At 33.6% G+C, this 22689-nt stretch overlaps 1 protein-coding gene across 3 annotated transcripts in view; it reads right to left on the bottom strand.

Annotated features, from left to right (window-relative positions):
* Ca-alpha1D (Ca[2+]-channel protein alpha[[1]] subunit D) overlaps positions 1-22689 on the bottom strand; it is a 275473-nt gene that overhangs the window by 113874 nt on the left and 138910 nt on the right. For all 3 annotated transcript variants that reach the window (XM_085816586.1, XM_085816587.1, XM_085816588.1), the window contains exons 7-13: positions 20333-20526; positions 18491-18594; positions 12277-12392; positions 9528-9578; positions 7602-7680; positions 7307-7467; positions 2400-2625 (exon numbers count right to left, since the gene is read on the bottom strand). In XM_085816586.1, the coding sequence (XP_085672712.1) occupies positions 2400-2625; positions 7307-7467; positions 7602-7680; positions 9528-9578; positions 12277-12392; positions 18491-18594; positions 20333-20526 (931 nt within the window). The remainder of the gene's footprint in view (positions 1-2399; positions 2626-7306; positions 7468-7601; positions 7681-9527; positions 9579-12276; positions 12393-18490; positions 18595-20332; positions 20527-22689) is intronic.

Raw genomic sequence — 22689 nt, 5'->3', positions numbered from 1 at the left:
CAGCACCTGTACAGAGAAAGCTATGAAATACTCTTGTAGAATGGTCATCAACGAAAATTATGAACCACATGATAACGACTCGATCGCATTTGAATATTTTTCCAAACTTCATCAATAAAAGAATCGAGTTTGGATAGGATAGTAAATGAAAAAGACTTCCACACTAAAAATACAGGGTAGCTCTTGATGTGTCAGATTGATAATGGGGATCAGAATAGCTTTTAATATTTAAAAAATAGCAGTTGGTTAGATATCGGTATGGGAATTTTAAAAGATGAAAACTTCATAATTGAGGTTGGATATTTCAGAAAAATAACTTTATGCAGTTTAATAAGAAATATGATTTCTTGTTGCAGAAGCAATAAATAATCTTTTGTTAGTCGTGCCAATTTTAAATTGAACCCTTTCATTTGTTTATCAGAGTTGGTTGGTCATTAGGCAAAGAATGTAAGGACTATTTGTCTATGCGGAAGGATGATGATATTTATGTTATACATGATGGAAAATGCAAAACTCACATGCAATGCATGCAATTTTAGTTACCGGGAATAGAATACAGGATTAAACTTTAGTCTTCAGTAGCATTAACAGCTCAACCACTGATGGGCCTTCATAATTAAATATATGGGTATACTCAGCTGTGACAGCATAATGATAGGTTGCAAGTTTACTTGCTAGTGACAGTATAGCGATAGGCACTGATTTATTTCCAATCAGAAGAATGATATTTATGTTTGTATATTGAAAAATGGAGCAGATTTCCACGACATAGCAACTGCTTCGAGCTTTCAATTAAGAAACAATAAAAACCAGCTTTTAGACCTTGAAAAATAATAATGAGTAACTTCAATTTCTAGGAAAGGAAAGCAGATTTATATGAGCTCGGAAGAATGTAAGCACGTTACTTGGCCAAAAAGTACCAAAAAATTAACAATAGTATGGCTAAGCCATGGAAATATTAGATTCATAACATATCTTCATCAATGAATTAGGAATCGTGTAACACTTTACACTCCATTATCTCCTATGAGGCGGCAAAGTCTAGCTTATCACTCGATTGCCCCTTCATAAGGGGCATTATTCTAGAATATTACTCACATGTCCTCTCTGAAGAATAGACATAACTACAAGTTACATGTAATATAGTACATACTAGCAGATCCTTATAGAAGCAGATCCTCAAAGCTGATAGTAGTTCGAGTTGAAGTATTGGTATCGACAGCTGCACTAAGTTTTACATTTTTTCATGAATTTTATGGCGAACAAAAGCCACCGAGTCGCTGATACGACAGCAGCGTGTAGTCTTAGAATGCAAAGGGCTAAAATAAAATCTGTTGGTTTTTAAACTACAAATTCTACCTCGTTTAAACGTGATTAAAACTATTGAATCAATAATGTTAGTTTAACATCTTCACAAAATGTCTGCGTTTTGTAGCCTTAGAAGCTGTTAATATCTAAATGGTTTTGTATTTTTCTTTTTCTGCTTTCAGTCCTATCACATAACTAATGAAAATATAATTTTAATTTTGATCTCAAATGCGCTGAATGTGTTGTTTATCATTATAGAATTATGAAATGTATTAATGAGAACTTATTAACCACATGCTCTTGCTTGTTTTTTTAGGTCACAGGCTTTCCCGACATATCAATTTATTACAATTTTTTGCATGTTCGCTTAAATGCAATAGTAGGATTCAAAATAATAATACCAGAAAATTAAATACGCAATTGTTTCATTTCACTACAGCAGTTTATATGAAATCCTTTAAAAAATTCTGAAATATTTTCTGAATATTTGAAAAATTTAATGAGATATAAAGAATTTATACATTTTAAGTAATGTAAAGCAAAAGTGAACAGAAATGTGATCTTGTACTTAAAATATCATATACTACAGAGTAATAAACTGCAGACTAATAATGTGCCTCCACAAATACTTTTACTAAACGATAATGCACATGTTACTAGCATTTTATTAAATTACTACAATGACTGCATGCTATGCCTACATTATGTAGAAGGCACAATACTGCATACGATGCAAGTATTACTTAGGAGATTTAGGATTTCAAGCGGTTCCTACTTATCTTTCAAAAGTCGACAATACATGTAACAGTTTATGAATTTAGGTCATTTTCCTTTTCGTAAAGAAACCCATCTAAGCCTCATTTCCCATTAAATGCTTTTAACCAAGTTATTCCCATTAAATTCTGTAAGAATCGTTTAAAAAACTTGAAAATTAAGAACCATTAAAGCCTTGAAAATAAGGAATAAAATTAATAAAGTTTTTGAATGAGGAAACGACTTTCAAAATGTATCGCACGCTGACATAATTCAAAAGATCTATTCTTGATGACCAAACTTAGAACAATTAGCTGAGTGTCCTTGCTTGGACTTACTTGGTTACTTTGAAGATTCGCAGCAGACGCACGCAACGCAACACGGATACACCGAGGGGTGGCATGACATCCGTGTATAGGAGAACCATCTCGAGGATGGAACTGATCACCACGAAGCAATCGAAACGGTTGAAGAGGCTGACGAAGTAACCTTGAAAACCCAGACTGTACATCTTCAAGAACATCTCCATCGTGAAGAGTGCTACGAAAAAGATGTTCGCTTGTTCTGCAAGGAAAGAAAACACAATACAATGCAACGATATCTTGCATTTAATGATACATTTATACCTTTTCATTAGCAAAACTGGATAATATAAACTAATTAAGAGCCAAATCGTCCACAATAACTGACACTTTTTTTTATCGTTCGTTGACCCAAATTTTATATTTTAAATTAAAAGAAGAATCAAAATTCAATTACTTGATTTTAACTCAAAATCTAACATGGAATCTTCGTTTCGTAAATAAATGCTACTTATACCGTTGACTGTTTCTTCTGAATTTATAGTATATTAATGGAATGAGTGTTCTAACAAAGAACTACCTAAATCCGAATTTTTAACCAGGGGTAATTATAAAGGTGTCCTTGAAACTATAAATTGAGCAGTCGGAAAATTCTCCCAAATATGTTTGCTGAAAAATTTGACAACAAATTTCTTATGAAGGGATTTTATAGTTTCAACGGCTTAAGACTAATAAAAATCAAAATGCCTCAAAGATCAGATACAGCGAGGTTCGAAATATGCGATCCAAAAGTATTCAAAATTTAAATCTACTCTGTGTGTAAACGCAGCATAACCAGCAGAATTATGGTAAACCAGCAGAATATAAATATAACCAGCAGAATTATAAATAAGAATTATTATTCTTATTTATATTATAAGTAATATAAATAAGAATAATAATTCTTATTTATATTACTTATTAAATAGTACTTCAATAGTATTTTGAATTATGTAAATACTTATTTATTAAATGTGGTAAACCTTTAATTTTACGCATTTTTACAAAATACTAAAGTATTTCTGTTTTTATGTATTCTTTAGAGTATAGAATTCGAATCAAAAAGTGCTAGAGAATGACATTCTAAAATATTGTGACGTTGTCATAACATCCGCTGTTGCCTCCTGGTTTTGTCGCCACCCATTTTCTTCTGTGTTCCATCCACGGCAATGGCTTAAATTTGCCTAATATTTAGCGCGGGAAAAGTTTTAGTTCTGTATATTGTTAATTCATATTTCATTTCTGAACCAGAGATATTTCTCATTTCCCCTAGAATTACCTTTCCGCTTTAAAAACTCGCACGTCCTGAATTTTATCGTCATTTAGCTGCAAATTTCTTCCACTACAATTTTGAATTAATGTTAAAAAATCTACAAAAAATTAGAAATACGAAAAAATATTGTCACCACTTGATTTTCTGTTTATCTTCGATATTATAAAAAATGTGTTTCTCATCAGCATATGAAAGTGAATCGTGTAAAAATTATTTTAATTCTCCTATTTACAATATTTTTCAACATGTTTTATTTAGCACCCCAAATAAAGTGATGCGCTTTGCCGAATGATAATGCACTGGCGAGTGACAAAAATACTTTATATATGGCAGTGAAGAGGCAATTCTTTCAAATTGCTGTGTTCATTAATCAAAAATTTTTATAGGTCACACAAAGGAAAAAGTAAATAAAAAAGCCAACACGAAATGCAGAATTCGGGTTACGAGTAGTACACGCTTGAATGTAGGACTACATACATTCATAATTTAGTGGCTATAAATTCCGTCAAACCAGCTTGCGGGTCTGCCAGCAACCAAGTGGTTAATTCGCTGAAGACTGATAGTTCGACTTGAGTTTGATTCCAGACTACCGGGCAGGCTGCATGGTCATTTCCGCTGTTTTTCCCATGTGTAATATGAAGACGAGTTAGTTTGCCTTAGAAAGACCTCCACGAAAGAACCCTCACTTTAGGCAGATAGCACGTTTTCGCTTTGCACCATACCATTCCACAGTGCGATGTTTCCACATAGACCCTATTCCTTAAATAAACCAAACCTTTCCACATTGCGGCTTAACACGTTGACGCCGGCATGGCCCATCGGTGGCCCACAGTTTTCTGTTCCATGGGGTGGCCTGACCCACCGGTGGTTGTTCCGTGGGGCGGCACGCATCACAGATGGGCCACGTTTGCATATCAAAAAATACGTAGTACAAAATGTAATTTTATTGATTTAACATTATACATTAACATTTCTACCTTATAATCAAACATACATAACTTATAATTTACACACAAAGTACACAAATACACAACTTACATAAACAAATCCATAACTTACAATATATAACTTATAATTTAATCAATACATTAAATATAACAAAATATTACTACTTATGTTACCGATGGAATTTTTTAAAATATTTTAAACAAAGTGCCGGCTTATCCGGATAACTGCTACAAAAAGGTCATTACGTTTTTGTTTTGTTTGTGGCGTACTGTGTATCTTTTAAGTTTGTTAAGCGTTTATAACACTTACATCTTTTTCTCATCTTTCTCGCGGATCGTTGGTGTGAACTTAATTTTTTTTCCCGTCTACTTACTATCCATTCTTCACTAGGGGATTCTCAACACTCTTCAATAGATAATCAATAATTTTTTCTCTAAATTTTAAAATTTGGCAACGCTTGGTCCTCCACTTTTTGTGGATGTACCACGCATTTACTAAAGAGGTCTCGCATATTAGCTCCATGACAACTTTTCGATACCATTTTACCGTTTTCCGTAAACATTTATAATAGGAACATATTTGGTCAGATATATCAACTCCCTTTTTCGCACTATTGTAAGAAAAAACGGTATCTGGTTTTAATTTATCATCTTTTCTAATAATGGCGCAATTGTCTACTAATAATAATCTACTAATAATGGCGCAATTGTGAGATCTCGAAGTGGTTAAACATGCACAGGGGACTATGACCAACATATGGATTCATCAGACGAATCACTGAATTCTATATCCATTACATATATTATTTAAATGGGCAAAAATGAAAAATGCTAACTGCCTTTTTAGAAGGAAAGAAACTTTTTACAACCGTTACACTTACCGGAAGAAATCTGTGCTCAGATAATTCGTTATGTTAGAACTTTACTGACATAACGAACGACTACAGTATTCTGTGTGAAGTGCCTGTGAGGTAGCACCTCACAGGCACTTCACACAGAATACTTGCACACTAAAACAGTACTCTTTCTCTCTTGCCGTCAACTCTAAAATTAGTAAAACTCACGTCGTCTTCTAAATGTTCGAAAATGGTCCCTCATTACTAGGTTACGCACTATATATTTAAAAAGTGTCGAGTGGGGTGTATTCATTTCCAAAAAAGTCACAGATTTTCTCCACTATGCGTGGGCGGTTCGGTACTTCTAACTGGCCCGCCAAAAATCCAGAGGCGGGTCAATGTTCACCCAACTAAAGCCCACTCCGAGGTCCGCGATTTTCCAAAGGAAAAACAAACCGATCTTTGGAAAACCACGCGACTGTCCTCGGCCACTTAGTCCGGCAATATGTATCTTTCGTCAGCGAACCAGGAATCCAAATACTATTGGGACCTTGAGTGCCTGGCCGCCTAGTACGACATTGAAAATATGCATCAGTTGCCCGTCGACCGGGATTATGGCCATAAAAAACGAATAAGGGTTTCTCCAATTTCATGCGACTGGGTCCTATCGGCAGGCCAGACCATGCGCGTGCCAGTGAGAATTTTGGAAATTCGGTCTATTAGAATTAGCTAGTGGGTATTAGGGCGCAAGCATTAAACAGTATAATTCCGAGCCGGCATCAACGTATTAATCACAAACACATCTTTATTTTTTAATCAAAGAGGCGAAACTTATTGTTACAAAAGAAAATATATTTATTTAAAATATTATTCAATTTAAAATTTTATGAATATTTACAGTTTCACTAATAAAAGGCGTTTCTAATGCCATATATTGTGTACCCAATACAGAATCGTTTTTTAAATTTTTGTATTATTTTACATTTTTGAGTATTTAAATTTTTTTAGAAATCTCTAGTCGTAAATTCTTTTTCGATATAAATCTAAAAACTAAACTATATCTTAAAAATAAATCTGAAGTAAATCCTAATATTACAATTTTATTTTTTTATTTAATGTCTTTTTAACGGTAAATGTTTCGTTAAGGTTTTATACTAATATAAAACTTAAGTTATCAGACTGCAATTTATTTGTTTATTTCTTAACTCAAAAGGCTACATCTCCACCCGAATATGGGCATCAAAAATCCCAAATTTGGAATTTGGTTTAATATCTATTTCAAATTTTGTAAAATTAAAATTTTTGATGAACAAACTCAACGATTTCAAAGCGAGCAACGGCACCATTGTACGAAAAGAAAAACACTTTTATCTTCAGGAAGTGAAACTGTGTGTTAGAAATTAGAAAGATTTATTTATTATTTTAAAAGATACTCTTTTTAAATTATTTTGTGATATTGCTGTTGAATTGAATTTTATGGTTGAAGTGAGAAGAACATGATATTTAATAAATAAAAGTAACACACAAAACGTTGAAAAAAAGCCCATTTGGGAGTAATATAAAATCTTTTTAGATTTTATTTATTTATTTTTGTAATACCTCAAACCTACACATACGGTGCGATTGCAATAATAAAAATAGTTATGTAGCAAACCACCAGACTGACATCCTACATATAATGGGTTGAAAGAAATTCTATTGGAGAATTTTGTTATAAATGGCACAAAATTATACATTCATTTTGCTTTGAAAGAAACAGTAGTCTGAAACGTTCTATAGAAAACGCGAAGCAGCAATACAGTAACAACTTATTTAGAAAGAAATTATATCAACAAAAGAAAGACTTGCCTTGGAAATGGTCCAGCCATTTCGGTTGATCGTGATGCTCGGAAGCGAGTGTGATTGTATTCAGAAATACGAGCACTATGACTATCCAATAGAAGGCTTGCGATTTCACCAACTTCCTGCATTCCCTGCGGATTCTCCGGTTGTGACGATCAAACTGTCTTCTATAAAAGTGGCCCCAAAATTATGCTCCTCGTATTTGGCATAAATACATTAAGAGTCAAAAAATAGGAAACATGACACTGTTTCTGTACTATAATAGAATATATTAAAGAGTTATATCGGTAGCTAGACTTACTTCTTTACTTCCCACCACGATGGAGAAGATATATTTTCTTGACTACTTGCCTCTCCTTCTAATTTGTCGGCTTCGAGCTCTGTAGTGGAAGAAAAAGAATACCTTACTTGTTTATGTGAGTATCGTTTGCTTCATTTTATTGTTGCAAACAGCGTAAATTCCTTTTGTTCTTCTTCCTTTAGTTTTGAACTTTATGTGTGGCAACAAGATAATTGATTGATAGAATTGTGTTTGTGACAGCCATGTAGAATGGCTCGCTTATTTTGTATCAATTATTTCGCATCGCTGACATATTATTTATAATTAGTGTAATGAAATAAAAGTGTAGGAATACAGTCCATTTGTTGATTGATTATTGTTTGTGAAACATATTAACTTTAAGAATATTACTTCTATCATAATTGGTTAAAAAAGAGGTAGCGAATTAATTTTTCTCTTTCTTTATATATTTATCCCTCAATCGTATAATATTATTAAGGAAACGTAATAATACATTGCTTATCTACAAAGTTTCAGACTAATTTTTTAAACGAATTCCATTTCAGACAAACGGTAGTTGATAGCATCCATCACTATGACATATTAATTTGTTTGTTCTCAACTAGCATCTACTTACGGAGAGAATTTCAATGAAGTTAATGTGTTTTAATTCAGTGAACATCTTCTGACATGGACTCAAAAACTGAGCAAAGAACATCACCAATGTTTTGTTGTAAAACGAAAAAAGCAGCAAGGAAGCATTTGAAATGTTCTGTGAAACAAGTCGAGATCAAGAATTTACGAGATTAAATTTTTATTATTCGTAGTCAAGTTTGGTATTGGTTGTAACAAAAATTTTGCAAAGTGAACCCACGAGTGGTCATTCGTCTCAGGGGCAAACAGATGATACCATAGAAACATTTGGACAGTTGTCGCTAAACATGCTCAGCTGTTTCTTTGAATGATAGCTGATGAACGTAACATTAATAAAAATGCTACTCATTAAATTGGAGTGGAAGTTCTTAAAATTTTCTCTCGCTTTTTGCCTCACGCATTGACTGCAGAACAGAAAAGCGATCGAATTGTTCGATGTCATGATTTAATAAAATGGAAGACACCTTGATTAAGATCTCGAATCTAAGCGGCAATCGTCTACTTAAGAAAATTCATCACGGCTACAAAAATTTTAGTTTCATAAATCTCAGGTGAAGACCGTATTTTTGATCAGAAAGGGCTAACTCAAGATGGATATACGGTAAATTCCATATTTTATAAAAAAAATAATGGATTAATGAAGCTAGTTCAGCGACGTAGGCCTCGAAACAATGATTCGAATAGCTGGTCTTTGCTGCCCAAAAATACGCCATCACACAATTTCATTCTCATCAATCAGTTCGTAGCAAAGGAAAGAGTCACACTGTCAATCATTCTTCTTATTTGCCGGATTTGTTGTCTTCAGACTACTTTCCTCAAAAATCATGATTTTGACAACATTAGAACAATTAGGAAACTCTTATCAGAGATTTAAAATAAAATTACAAAAGTGGAGTTTTATAAAGGAATCAAACAGTTGTATGAATGTATGAATGTGTTATGTTTTTTATAAACTTATAAATAAGGTTTATTGAAGGTTAAGATATAAGCATGCTGTAAAATGATGCAAATTAAAGAACGCAGATCCTTTTAGTGATTTAATTAATGAAAAATATAGAGATTTGTTTCATATAATTTTAAAAAATCTGAAGCTTTACATAATTTAGTCGCAAGTAGTTAAAAGTATTTATATAAACAAGAGGATATGTAATCAGAATAGAATTATATATATTCCCATTCAGTAAATATTTTTAAATTTGTTACGAAGCACACATTAAATTTTGATATATTTCAGGATTTAATATTTATTCAATAAAGGAGATATTGCTTCTAATTTAGATAGTAAAAATATACCTAATCTCCCATCTTCATCTTGGTTGGCACCTTCATCAGGTTCAATATCCTCTAAAAAATTAAATACAAATAGAACAAAAAGGCAAATTTTTATACACAAAATAATAATGTAAGTTAGAAAGAAAAAATTAAAAATAATTACTTTTACGAAATAAGAATAAAAAAAATACGGGTATTTAAAAGGAAATTCAAGCTAATGGCAACTCTTTTTTTCTGTTGTAAATTTCCATTAAAACAAGCAATTTAGTTTATGGTACCTTCATTTAAATAGTTCAAAATTCCTTATAAAAGTATTCCTTAAGCAAAAGTGAAATTATAAAAGGAATTTATAAACTACAAAAGAAGAGAAGCAGTTTTTGAATTTAACAAACAGTCAAAAGCAAATTAATTGCACCTTTTGTAAAGGATATAACTTATTTAAAACTACGGAAAAAAGCAATCGTAGATTGCTGTAAATTTTGAATGAAACTTTCAATCTCAAGGCGATCAGATATAGGACCTTTTTCTTCAGGAGAGAAAAAAATTCTGATAGAGTCTTATTCAAAATGTACCTTAAGTTAAGGCTTTGCCTAATTTAAAATTTTACATTAGCATGTTTATCTTCTAGTCAAATATAAATATTAAAACAATAATGTGAATCAGTGATATTAAAAAAAAACGGGAAGCATATATTTTAATTAAATAACGTAAATTAATTTATTGTTAATTTCTAGATTTTAGGGAAGTTGGCAAAATTTCAATAAATGACAGCAAATGCACAGTAAGGAGTATAATAATCATTTTCCTATAAAACATCTTCCTTTCAAAATCCTTTCAGAATCATTTCTCTAACTCTCAGTATTGAATTGTAATTTCTGTGTAGTACTTTGCGTTGAAAAATGCGAAGCCGATCCATTGTTATATGAAATCGAGAGAAATGCCAGCTTAAATCAGAAAAAGACTGACAAAAACAACACGTCTCAGGAGGCTAGAAGCTGGGAAACAGCAACTGCCTTCAAAGCAACTTTAATAATTGCATAGTAATTAAAAAGTCACCCACTTACTCCTCTTCTCATTACGTTCAAGAATACTTTTTCAGATAAATACACTACCCGACATTGAAAATAACAACACCAAGAAGGAATGGCCCGAAAATTATGCAAATGTCAGGGTAAACGTACGTTACCGAATGATGTGAAATGCGCAGCTATCCAGGGCACGTTGAAGAAGATATAAGGCAAGGAACCTGCAGAACGTTCAATTTTCGTGCCGTTACTTCTGCTAGGGAAATCATCGTAGAAAATTTTTGCTTGTCTCAGAGGACGCCTTTAACAGCAGAGAATGCCAGGCCGTCGTCAACGGAAGCAGTTCCAGTAGACAGAGGATTTTAGGAGCGGCATGAGGATCGGACTGAGAAGGGCAGGTTGGGCTATAAGGCAAATCTCAGCTGACACACATCTAGACGCGCCTACAGAGCACCAGGTGTGGCAACGATGGCTAGAACAAGTAAATGTGGCAAGTTCGAGAGATGCCAGTGAAGTCAGAGTGACGTGGTACGTGCACGCCGGTGCAGCCAGAGACGCGTGAATCGATGCATCCGTTGACAAACCACTTCTACCTCCATTCTACAGCATGTTCAAGACACCCTAGACTTTCCCATATCGATCAGAACCATTTGCCATCATTTGGTAGCTAGTGGCCTGCACTCGTGTCGTCCGTTAAGAAGACTGCCATTGATCCCACATCATAGAAGCCAACGTCTGCAATGGTGCCGGACTCGAGTGATATGGACGACAGAATGGCACAGGGTCGTATTCTCAGATGAATCACTCTTTTGTTTCTCCAATGATAGTTGCCGCGTACAAGTATGGCGTCGATGTGGAGACAGGTCTGATCCGGCAACAAATGTCGAACGCCCAACCGCACGATAGAGAGGCATCATGGTTTGAAGCGCAAATTAGTACGCTTTCAGGTCACCTCTAGTTCATATTCAGTGCATTATGACGCTTTAACGATATGTGGATGGATGTACTGCGACCGATGACACTACCCTACCTTCAGGGAGTGCCCAACGCCCTTTATCAGCAGGATAACAGCCAATCACACTCTGCTTGCATCAGCCAATGTGTTCAAGGAGTTCAGATGCTTCCCTTGCCACCGATCTCTCTTGATCTCTCACTAATCAAACACATTTGGGATGTGATTGGAAGCCATTTGCAGACCCTGCTATTACCGCATTCAGAAGACGAATTGTAGCAAATGGTTAACAAGGAATGCAAAGACATTCCTTAGGACAACATCCGTAGTCTCATTGACTCTGTACTTAGACGTGTTGCTTTGTGTATAGCCGTCTAAGGTGGTCTTAAAGCCTACTGAGCCGACGCTGTTCTCGCTCTGTATTACGCATACCATTTCGAAATAAAGATCACTTATTGTTTGTTGCTGTCTCTCTGCCGAGTTTCATAACTTTCTGGCCACTCATCCTTGGTGATGCATTTTCATTGTGTCGGCTAGTGTATCAAATTTAGGCTATATAGTGTATTGTTCCCTTTCACTATAACTATATTTTTTATCTCAGCATCATCATTAAAGCTATCAATCGTATGGAGACACATGTATCATATCTAGTGGTACCGATATTCTGAAGTTTATAAATAATAAACAGATTAACATGGAAAGTTATAGCTTGAAATATATTTTTAAATAGTATGTGAAATACTTGGGCGAAACAAATAACGTAATGCCTTGAAAAATTCCGAAAACTGCTTACCTGCTTGCGTTATCCAATCTAAATAACCTCGAAGATCTTCTTCGATTTGTTGTTTTTCTCGAAGTTTGTGGAAATCGCCTCGAGCCTTAGCTTTCTCTCTTTCTTTGGAAAACTCTCTAGGATGTAAAACAGTCTATGTTATTACAGTCAGAGAATAATCTTATTATTTTAAATGCTGAAATGTATTCAGAAACAGAATAAAAGAAAGAAAGCCTATGTTTTTTTATCTTCTCATTTGCATTAACGTTCTAGTAAAAGTGCCTCTTGGTATTATTGAAAAGAAACGTTGCAGTACAATGAAAAGGTTTGCCGGAATGTTATTAAGCCTTTTGCAACCATTTTGTAAACATTTATCAAACTCTCAAAAAAGGTAAATATCCTTTTATACTTTAAATTTATGTACATCAAAAAATGCAAACAAATGGTAAATATACAGTTCATTATGACGTTGTGTATCACTAAGATATTGTTCGTATCTATTTAACATATTTCCTCATAATTAGAGGAATAACCACTTGAATTCCTCCACAAAAGGTCCAATATTACAAGACAAAGAGTGGTAGTTATATATAACTTCAAACAATAATTTCTACTTAAATAAAACTTGTTCTGAATAATCGTTTTTGATTTACTAATAAGACATCAAAAAAGATCATTATGTCGTATCAACAAAATTTTAAATCTGATTTAACGAAAATTATATTAACCATTACATTTAAAGCTGCTTTATGTTCAGATGTAAAACATATGAGAGAATAATCCTAACACGTTCTCTAGAAAGCCTATTCTTTGCATTTCGAACTAAATTAAACAATGCACTTAAACATAGATCATCACATAGTTGAGTTAAAAGCATAACGATAATAGTATATTAAGATTTTCTGAAATTTGTGCAGTTAGAATCAAGCTACTAGGAAACAATCATGGTACTTCAAACTTAATATTTATTATTTCTTTGGGTTATTTTATTCCAGCAGAGATGGGGTTATTAAAGCTGAAGTACTTTAAGCGTTTTTTTTTAAGGTTTGAGTGAAAAGCAGTTGTGGAAACTACATTTAACATGCTTCAATAACCATTCAGTAGAATATTCTGAAACCGCTGCAAGAGAAAAGGGAAAACTGCAGGGGTTGGATATGCAGGTACAACAATGGCAACATATTTATTTGCGTATAAAAATGGTTCTTTTCTGTTAACGAACCACGAGGCGTAATTTTGCGCCAAAGCGACAAATGTGGTAACCTATTTATATCGTGTCGGGAGTGCAATGACGTAATAGTGAGTTAGCAGGAAGAATGAATGCCAATCCAGTAATTTTCGCTCCTAGATTTTCAATTCAATTTTAATATACGTCCTGATCGTCTCCTTGAGGGAAGAAACAGTCATAAAGTTGGGCAGGTACAGGTACAGGTACAGGTAGAAATTCATCTTTGGTCGTACAGCTATTAAATCCCACCGTACTAACTATACAATTCTACCCCAGTTTTGAGGAAGAACTTCCAGGAAGGCAGGCACATTATTATCGCATAAATCAAGTAGCACAAAGAAAATGATGAAAACGAACAAGCAGATAACATGTGAAAGAAGTTCCCCAAGATACAGCAACGGTAAACATACTATACATACCATGGCCAAGAAGTCATCTACCTATTAATCAGCATCAAATAGCAATGACAGTGTGGCCACAGGAATGGATATCATACAAAAGGAAATATGGCTTTCAATGTATTTCAAATTGTAATACCAACAGATTTATCGCTACTCCACAATTAAATTGGATTCCATCAGGCCATGATCCATTTTCTACCCGCTTTTACTCAAGCATTTTATCAATAGATACCTGCATCTACAGCGAGTTAGGAGATGATCCACATTATCCATTCAAATGCTCACTAACAAAAGATTTCCACATTCGTTATCCATCACAAAGAATTCCAAAATATTTAGCCTTCCGTATAAGAAAGAGAGAATACAAAAGAAACATAATTAAAATAATGAATATGGTAGCAAATATAGATATGCCATCCCCGGTGAAAAATTCTTCCATTTAAATAAAAACTCCATTAGTTTTAGGTATTTCGCAAACACGGAACAAGCTTTCATTTTAAAAGATCGGTTAAAAATCCCATTCTAGGCAAGCACTCACCATAAGCATTACATCGTCATATAAACATAAAAGCCTTGCATATACTACTAATCTGTTCTCACAAATCGCACAAGCATTAATATTGGAAGAGTAAATGAACCTTGAAAACATATAACTTACGACGAAGGGCAGCACGTGTTGTAGCTGAAGGGCATTACCTGTTGACCCCACGGTAAAGCAGTGATGCTCTCGCCTGCTATCGACTACTCCGAGAGGTGGACAGATGGTCTCCAACCCCTCTTTCTTTATCACCGCCCTCTCGAGAAGGCTTTCGGCTCGTAGCGTATATAGAGTACCCACTTGCCTCACAGACATTATACACTTACAAACATCCATCCCTTCTCCGGGATTCAAACACGGACCCATCGGTACAGCAGTTAGCGTCGTTGACCACTATACAGGCTGGGCGATAAGGTTATAAGGTGGAACAAAATGGCAAAACAAACGTCAGCGCGACACTACCCGCCACAATTGCTACCTATTCAGGCTGCATGGGAGTTTTCGTGGCTTTTTACACGTGTAATATTGAACACGAACCTTTTTGGTAGGTAGCCTCGTATGCTCTATATCCTAGGGGCGTCGAATGTAGAAGAAAAAATGTTTTTGGCAATATTAAAAGAAGCCAGCAGTTGCATGCCTTCTAAGTAATCTGAAATTAATCTACGTAGTAAAAATCCATTTCGCAATTTTGTACTTGTCTTGGTTTTTCTGTAGTTATTCTGGATTTCATAAAATGGTTATATTTTTCATGAAGTAGGGTATATCGATTACGATTACCAATTACTTAAAATTTGCGCCATCATTTATGTTTAGCGCTAAGTGACGCCTTCTTAACAGACAAAAAAAGTCTTTAATTACAAGGCTTAAACCTAAATCCTTGAATGCAATGGTCTTCTAATAACGATAACCTGTTTCTATATTTCTAAAACGTATTGGATACCAGTATCAGAATTGTTCGTGATGAAAATACATGACCATCTAAAGCTAAAACTTTTATCTCGGTTAAAAGGCTTTGTCGTCTATAGTTTTTAAGTTACAGAAAATGAACACGGAACAAGTCGCATGGAATGGTTCTTGGAAATGTCATACAGTGTCAGCTTAAAATCCAATGCTTAAAATCCAACCTTAGCCCTTTTTCATTTGTTATAATTATAACAAAGCAAGCAAGGGCTATCTGGCTAAGAAAGGGATGCTTTCACGGAGGGGTATTTAATGAAAACTGTATTCACATTACGTATGGGGTAAACCACGTATGCAACTACGCCGTTCGCCGGGTTCTAGGCATATTGTCGTGCAAGATAATAAGCGTATTTATTCAGAAATTCCAATATTTTCTCTGCTCTACAGAACTAAAGAAAAATTGGTGCTGCAGAAAATGTTTATAATACTCTACATTAATTTTGTAGCGCTCAGGAAAGGCATAATGGAGTTCACTAAAGATAATAACTTTGTAGAATTCAAGCATTGCATAATGGAGTGCACTATATATCATTAAATTTGTAGCGTTCAAGAACTACATAATGCAGTGCATTCAAGATCATTCCACTATAAATATCATCACGAACTCCGTCCATGACTATTTTTTTGGATCATTCATAATGCATTATCCATTCAGTTCTAATTCATAAAATTCTAACCCAGGTCTTACCCAGAGCTTTCTTATTTTCATAGCTCAATACTTTATCTATTATAACTTCCCTTAGGCTCATTTGCAAAGGAGGTAAAACTCTTCTTTTTTAACGTCATTATGCAATTAACCAGCTTCACAGCATATGAAGGCTGATTCGAGCAATATTCCTGCTAATACACCCTATCGTCCATTCCTATTTAGTTCCCGAATCTGCTGCACGTGATAATCCTTTATGGTGAGTAGATTGAACTATTCATAATCCAACTATTTATAACCAAATTTAGCGAAACATTATCACTCATCTCGATACTATTAAATTACGATAGCAGCCAAATATCATATGTTCAGAGATCCTGGTAATAATTTTTAGATTTCATTCCATTCCCCATCTAATTTCCGATTCATGCATTATTAAATTTTAAAACGTATTTTATGAGTTCTTGTTTGACAACGATAAAATAAGGATTTATAAAATTCTTCTCTCATCACTACCTTTTCTACGAATAAGAACCAAACATTTTTCGTATTCATAAGCAAGGTGCAAATAAAAATTCCATTATTTTTACGTCCAGTATATGTGTACATATAATCTGCATACAGTAGCCGAATTCTTGCTTAAGAAGATTTGCAATTTAAAAGTATTTTTCATTTCATGCTTTGTTTTTTTTTCACAAGAGAATAGCTGGAACATGGAGTTAAAAGTTGTCATTAAACGTTCGCCAATGTAAATACAATTTAGCTACCTACAATAAAAGATTCTCTTGTAAGCGGTCTGTGAAACTGCCATTATTTATATAATACTAGCAGCTACGCTGCCAGCCTTCGTCTGGCTTTTAAATGCACCGTAAAAATGCCTGGCTTAAACCAAACGTTAAATTTAAAAACTGCGCAGAATTTTACTCTGCAGAAAACTTCCGAAAAAAAAATGTTTTTTAAATATATTACATATAAAAAAATTAACCAACTTTCCGTTGAAGAAAAAAAATCATGCAAAACTTTTCAATATCTTACAAACAGTGAAATAAGCAAAAAGTAACATGAAAGAAACTCATAAAACAAAAACTTCCGCTCAGAATTTTACTATGCAGAACAACTTTATTAAAAAAATCAATAAAAATGTATAATTTATATATATAAAAAATGACAATGAAATATGCCAATCTCTTAAAAAAGTGACATAAGAAATACGATGAAAAATGGTTGCCAAACCCATATTTCTAAAAGAATGAAATGATTCAAAATGATGCAATTTCATCAAAAATCTATCAACAACAATAAGAAAGGAAAATTGTTGCCAAAATCACATTTTTAAAGATGTGAGAAGTGTACTCTTAAGCTTCATTTAAAAATTTTTTTAAAAATACAAAATATTATAATTTTTCCAAAATTTTTTTTGTAAAAGCAGTCGCAAGGATGAAAGTTTAACGTGTCCAAAAATCAAAGAAAAATAAACTGTACATTAAAAAAAAAAAAAAAAAAAAAAAAAAAAAAAAAAAAAAAAAAAAAAACTTTTTTAGAAAAAGGTCCCGTTGAAAAGGTGTTAAGCTCACTTTGTTAAATAAATTCGTATTTAATCACTTTATTGAAACACGAAATTTATTTTAAGTTCGTAAAATAGCTAAGTGCCTACGTTTCATGACGATGTGAAAATGGAGTGTGTAGAGTAAAATCTCGCTTTCCTATAAGCCCATTATGTCTCAAAATGACGTGATTTCGTCACAAAACATAAAATTATAAACATTCTAATACGAATTTCGAAAAACTCGCTTCGAGGTGCACTGGCTAGAGAGCACCTATGTACCAAATTTCGTAGCCGTGTGTCTATTAGCTTACGCGCAGCGCGAACGAAAAGCACACACACACAGACAGACTCTTTCTTTTATTATATATAAGAGATAATGGCAATTTTTAATTCTTAAAAATATCTCAAAGAGTTTTTGTAAGTCTGCGGCTATGCTATTTTGGAGTCTTAAAATATTATCCTTGGGAAAATTTATCCTATGGGGGGAAAATGAATTTTGTCAATTCTTGAATAATCCTTTCCATCGCTTTCTTTTTCAAAGCTATAGTTATATACTGCTTGATTATGCTTAAATTAGAGTCATAACTATATACGAAAGGGAAAATATTAAATATCTATCTAATTAGGTTTCATCCTTCAGTTTTAAATAAAAAGAAATTATTATTGTTTCAGGAAAAGATACTAACCAGGAAAAAAAAACTGAGAAGAGAAAAAGGTAACCAAACTAAAAATAACATGCCTTCTTTCAATCATCTTTTCCCTTCCGCTTCTTGAGATTTTATTCTTTTTTATTCAAAGAAAATTCTGATTAAAAATTAGAAATGCTTGGTTTGTATCAAAACGAAAAACCTTCAATTAAGTTAAATGGAGAAATATTACAATTTTTGAAAAAATGGCGAAACAACGCATTTATACTTACCCACTCAAAACACCAAGTACGAGGTTAAGAACAAAAAAAGATCCTAATATAATGAGACTAAGAAAATAAATCCAAGGCCACGCATTGCCACAGGCATCATTTACCTGGAAACGAAAATGCTATGTTACACTATGCAGAAGATAAATAAGCACTTACAAACTACATATTTTATAAAGTAAATACATATACAGTTTAGATATTTATAAAAATTTACATTTACAAATATAAATACTTACTTTAGAAGTTTAGTATAGACATTATATAGAATATGGATTTACTCATTAAATACAAATACAGAACTTGAGTAAATATTTATACATTAAACTATTTTAAATTTCATAAGATGAAGAAGCATTATACTGAATAACGTAAAATATGTATTTACAGAATACTTAATATGAATAAATACACAGAGGTATACTGCGATAAAAAGTGGGACATTTGTTATATCTCCCGTTCTACTGGGCCGATTGAAAAAATTTAAATTGCGTTTTTCATATCTCGAAAGCGCAACTTATGATATATATTAGATTTAGGTATACCATTGTTCTAACATAGGTATTTTGACACAAAATCGGACTTTTTCTGAAATAACATACCAATGTTTTTCCATATTTCGATTCTACGACTCAAATTATGCCTAGATATTAAATTTTGTAAAATATGGTGCAAAATTTACGGAGAAATTCAAAAATTTATTTTGGCGTATTTTTTTCAGTTTGCGCCAAGAATAATTTACTTGGCGAACTTCTTAATTTATAGCAACCTAATTTACCCTTTTTTTGGGGGGGCACTGCAGACGAGCGGGGGAAAAAGTCATCGTTCATACTTTAAAATAATTTTAACAAAGTGCGTAAACCACATTTGACGTTATTATCACTCAAAAAAAAAAAAAAAAAAAAAAAAAAAAAAAAAAAAAAAAAAAAAAAACATGTCCAATTTCAAAACGCGTCAATGTATATCTTAGAAAATTTTGAATAAAAAAATTATAATTTTTTGAAGATGTGCTTAAAAATACATCTACTTTAAGACGATGTTAAAAATTTTATAGGTTATAAAAAAAAAACATTTTTCGAAGAATTTATAAAAAATGTTTAAAAATACAAATTTAAAAAATAAATCATAAAAAATGTGCGAATTATATTTGGATTAAGCCTAAATTTCGAATTCTGGAAGAAAGAATCGAGTAAGTTTAAGAAAAAAAGAGATATTAATAAATAGATATCAAATTAAATTAACACTGAGGAGCTAAAATTTTGAGAGCTAATTTTTTGAAAACCACTCGTGCGATTTTTACAAAACTTGGTAGTTTGGTATTACTTGAGTCGTAGAAACGAAATATGGAAAAACATTGGCAGCTCATAGTCGAGCTGCTCCTATATATAGGGTGCTGTTATGTAGCCGAATAGGCTCTAAGCTATTTATCAATTTCATGCACAGATAGAATAAAATTAATGAGCACTTTAATGAGCTAACTAAAGTTAATATATGTGACACAAAACAATCGATAACCTATCGAGGATACTTTAACAAAGCCGATGCTATTTGCCTTTATAAACTTTACAGTTTTACAAGATTGTTTCCAGCTAACAATGTTTTTAAATCGATTACCACCTTCCACAGCAAATGAGAGCAGTAATACGGCCTCCAAACAAAAAGAGCCTAGCGCGTTTTCTTTAGATAGCGCACGGAAGTTCACAGCGTCAGGCCAAAGTTTCAGTCTATTTTTCAACCTTCAGATCCAAGCTAATATGGATGACATGAATCAAGAGAACACACAGCAGTGTAAGTTAAACTTAACTGCTAGTAAACCTTAAAAATAATTGCCGAAAATTGACTAACATTGTATAAGACGCTCGTCCAGCCTTCGTTGGTGACGCACTGGAAGACCGTCAGCATAGCCAGGCCAAAGTTATCGAAGTTGATGATTCCATGGTTGGGTCCCTCCCAGTGCAACCGACACACTTCTCCGGCACTTGCATTGCACTGGAATCCGGCATCCCCGCATGGATGGGGATCTTCTAGCGCTATCTGTCCTGGGAGAAAACAAAATACATTATTGTGAAAATGAAATATTAACTGAAATTCTACATTTCGTGTTGGACTTTCATAAATAAATTAATAAGGTCTTTATATATCTTCCGAGATATTAAATTACGTCTAATTTGTTGTTGCGAACTGATTATAAACATTCATAACATTAATGTACAATTATATGATTAATTATACTCGTATCTGGTTTGTTGTATTTTTTGCAGGAAATAATTAGTGAATTATATTAATAAGAACATTTCTTTTCTTATTCTTCGCAAATTTGAGACAAGGGGTATACAGGATAATTCAAAATAAACGGTACAAAAGGAAAACCCATTTGTAACTGCTACATTAAATTTATTTCATAAATATATATATAAAATACGAAAGATTAATTCTCCAAGTTTCATTTGACAACACTGAAAATCTCAACATTTCCGAAATTAAAAGTTCTGCTTATTAAAAGTTTGATATTGAAAATGGCGGCAACAACGAAAAAACTTACTCGGTGCTGAAAATGAAAATTTTATTGGTAATCCTGAAATACGAAAATGATCCTCCAGAAACAAATGTTTTCTGCCTACTAACTGCAGTACATTTGGAATTTTTTTCTTCTCTAAAACCACAGTTACAGGATCCTGCTATTATTTACTACCTTGATAAACAAAATCAAGCGATTGTTTTCCTAGGTAGAAGAAAAGGTACCCCTAGCTTCGTATTGCAGTTAGAGTCTATAACTAGTCTCTCACCACATGGCATACACACGCATTCGGTCGCCTCAACCAGCATTTTCGATTAGTGTTAGATTCGGCAAATGCTGATTCGAATAATGTTCCATTAGTGCTCTGTCTCCATTTCATATCGTTTGACTTAATATTTTCTTATGGAATATGTGAAGAACAAGGTGGTCGTACCTTCACTTCCTTGAGATTTAGAGTAGTTGAAACAATGCATAATCGATGAGATTGATCCATTCAATTAATCAGATTATTCAGGCGCGTTGAAGATCTATTGTCTAGGTTTCTACCATATCACAAAAAGCGTCCACATCGAACATCCGTAATTATCAATGGGAACTTGAAGAACTAATCTTTTGAGTTATATCTGTACCGGTTCAAAATATACTAGTGATGTAGCCACACGACCAAGTCAAGGTCGAAAACGTGCCTCAGTGGCCTCTCAGGAGGTATGTGGCAATGAATGCTAAACGAAATACACAACTGACGTCGGCTCAGATTATGGAGAGTTCCACTTCAGCTACAGAAACTCGACCTTTCAGATAATTCATGAACAATAGGCTGCATAAAAGAGGGCTGTAGGCAAAGAAGCTAATGACTTTCCAGCCGCTAGCTTGGACTGCGAAATGCGTCTGACTCCTGTCGTGGAGAGATATCGTCTCATTTTCAAAGATTCCCAATGTGTTACAACCTCAAGAGAGGAAAACATTCCAGTAGGCGTGAACACATCCATGAAAGGTATCATGACGAAATCATACAATAGGCAGTCAATATGAATGGTCGCACTGACCTACACATTTTTACTAGAGCAACTATGACTGTTGAAATATACAAAGGTAAGGTTCTTGATATTAATATAAAGTTCTTATTTAGGAGAGTAATCCGTAATAGTCTCCTCCTATGAGTGGTATTTCTTGTCTCCATTGCGCTCCATTAGCGACCGATTATCTTGAGAAGGAGGGAATACAGTGAATGGAATAGCTTGCATGTTCTCCGAATTTAAATTCAATAAAACATGTGCGGGAAGCACTAGGACGCTCCCTTGCATCACTTCAGTCCACTCCTACCCTCTCCAGAAGCTTCAAAGCACTATTTATCGCGAGCATACTTTGTTACTGTTCAAGTTCCTGAGCAATCTAACATATAGCAAGAGAATTTCTGTAAACCTTTGCATTGCGCTCAAGGGTGATGACACTATTAATTTTTTCTTTATATCTTTAGACAGTAATTCAGAAGTCAAACAACAAAAATCAGCGTTATATTTACAAAATTTTCACAGGACTAGTTTCGATAGTTTTACCGAACCATCATCTTCAGCTGCAAAACCGCAAATGAACAAGATAGGAAATAATGATTAGATAAGATAAGAAAGCCTGGACAAGAATAAGCAAGTGGCGCCATCTGTTGGCGAAACCAGAACTAAAACAT

The sequence above is a fragment of the Stegodyphus dumicola genome, chromosome 5, assembly GCF_044657685.1.
Source record: "Stegodyphus dumicola isolate Sdum_Otavi_A_Nest chromosome 5, ASM4465768v1".
Taxonomy (NCBI): Eukaryota; Metazoa; Arthropoda; class Arachnida; order Araneae; family Eresidae; genus Stegodyphus; species Stegodyphus dumicola.
Note: the sequence above shows the minus strand (reverse complement) of the source record. Positions and strands in the feature narration are given on the sequence as shown.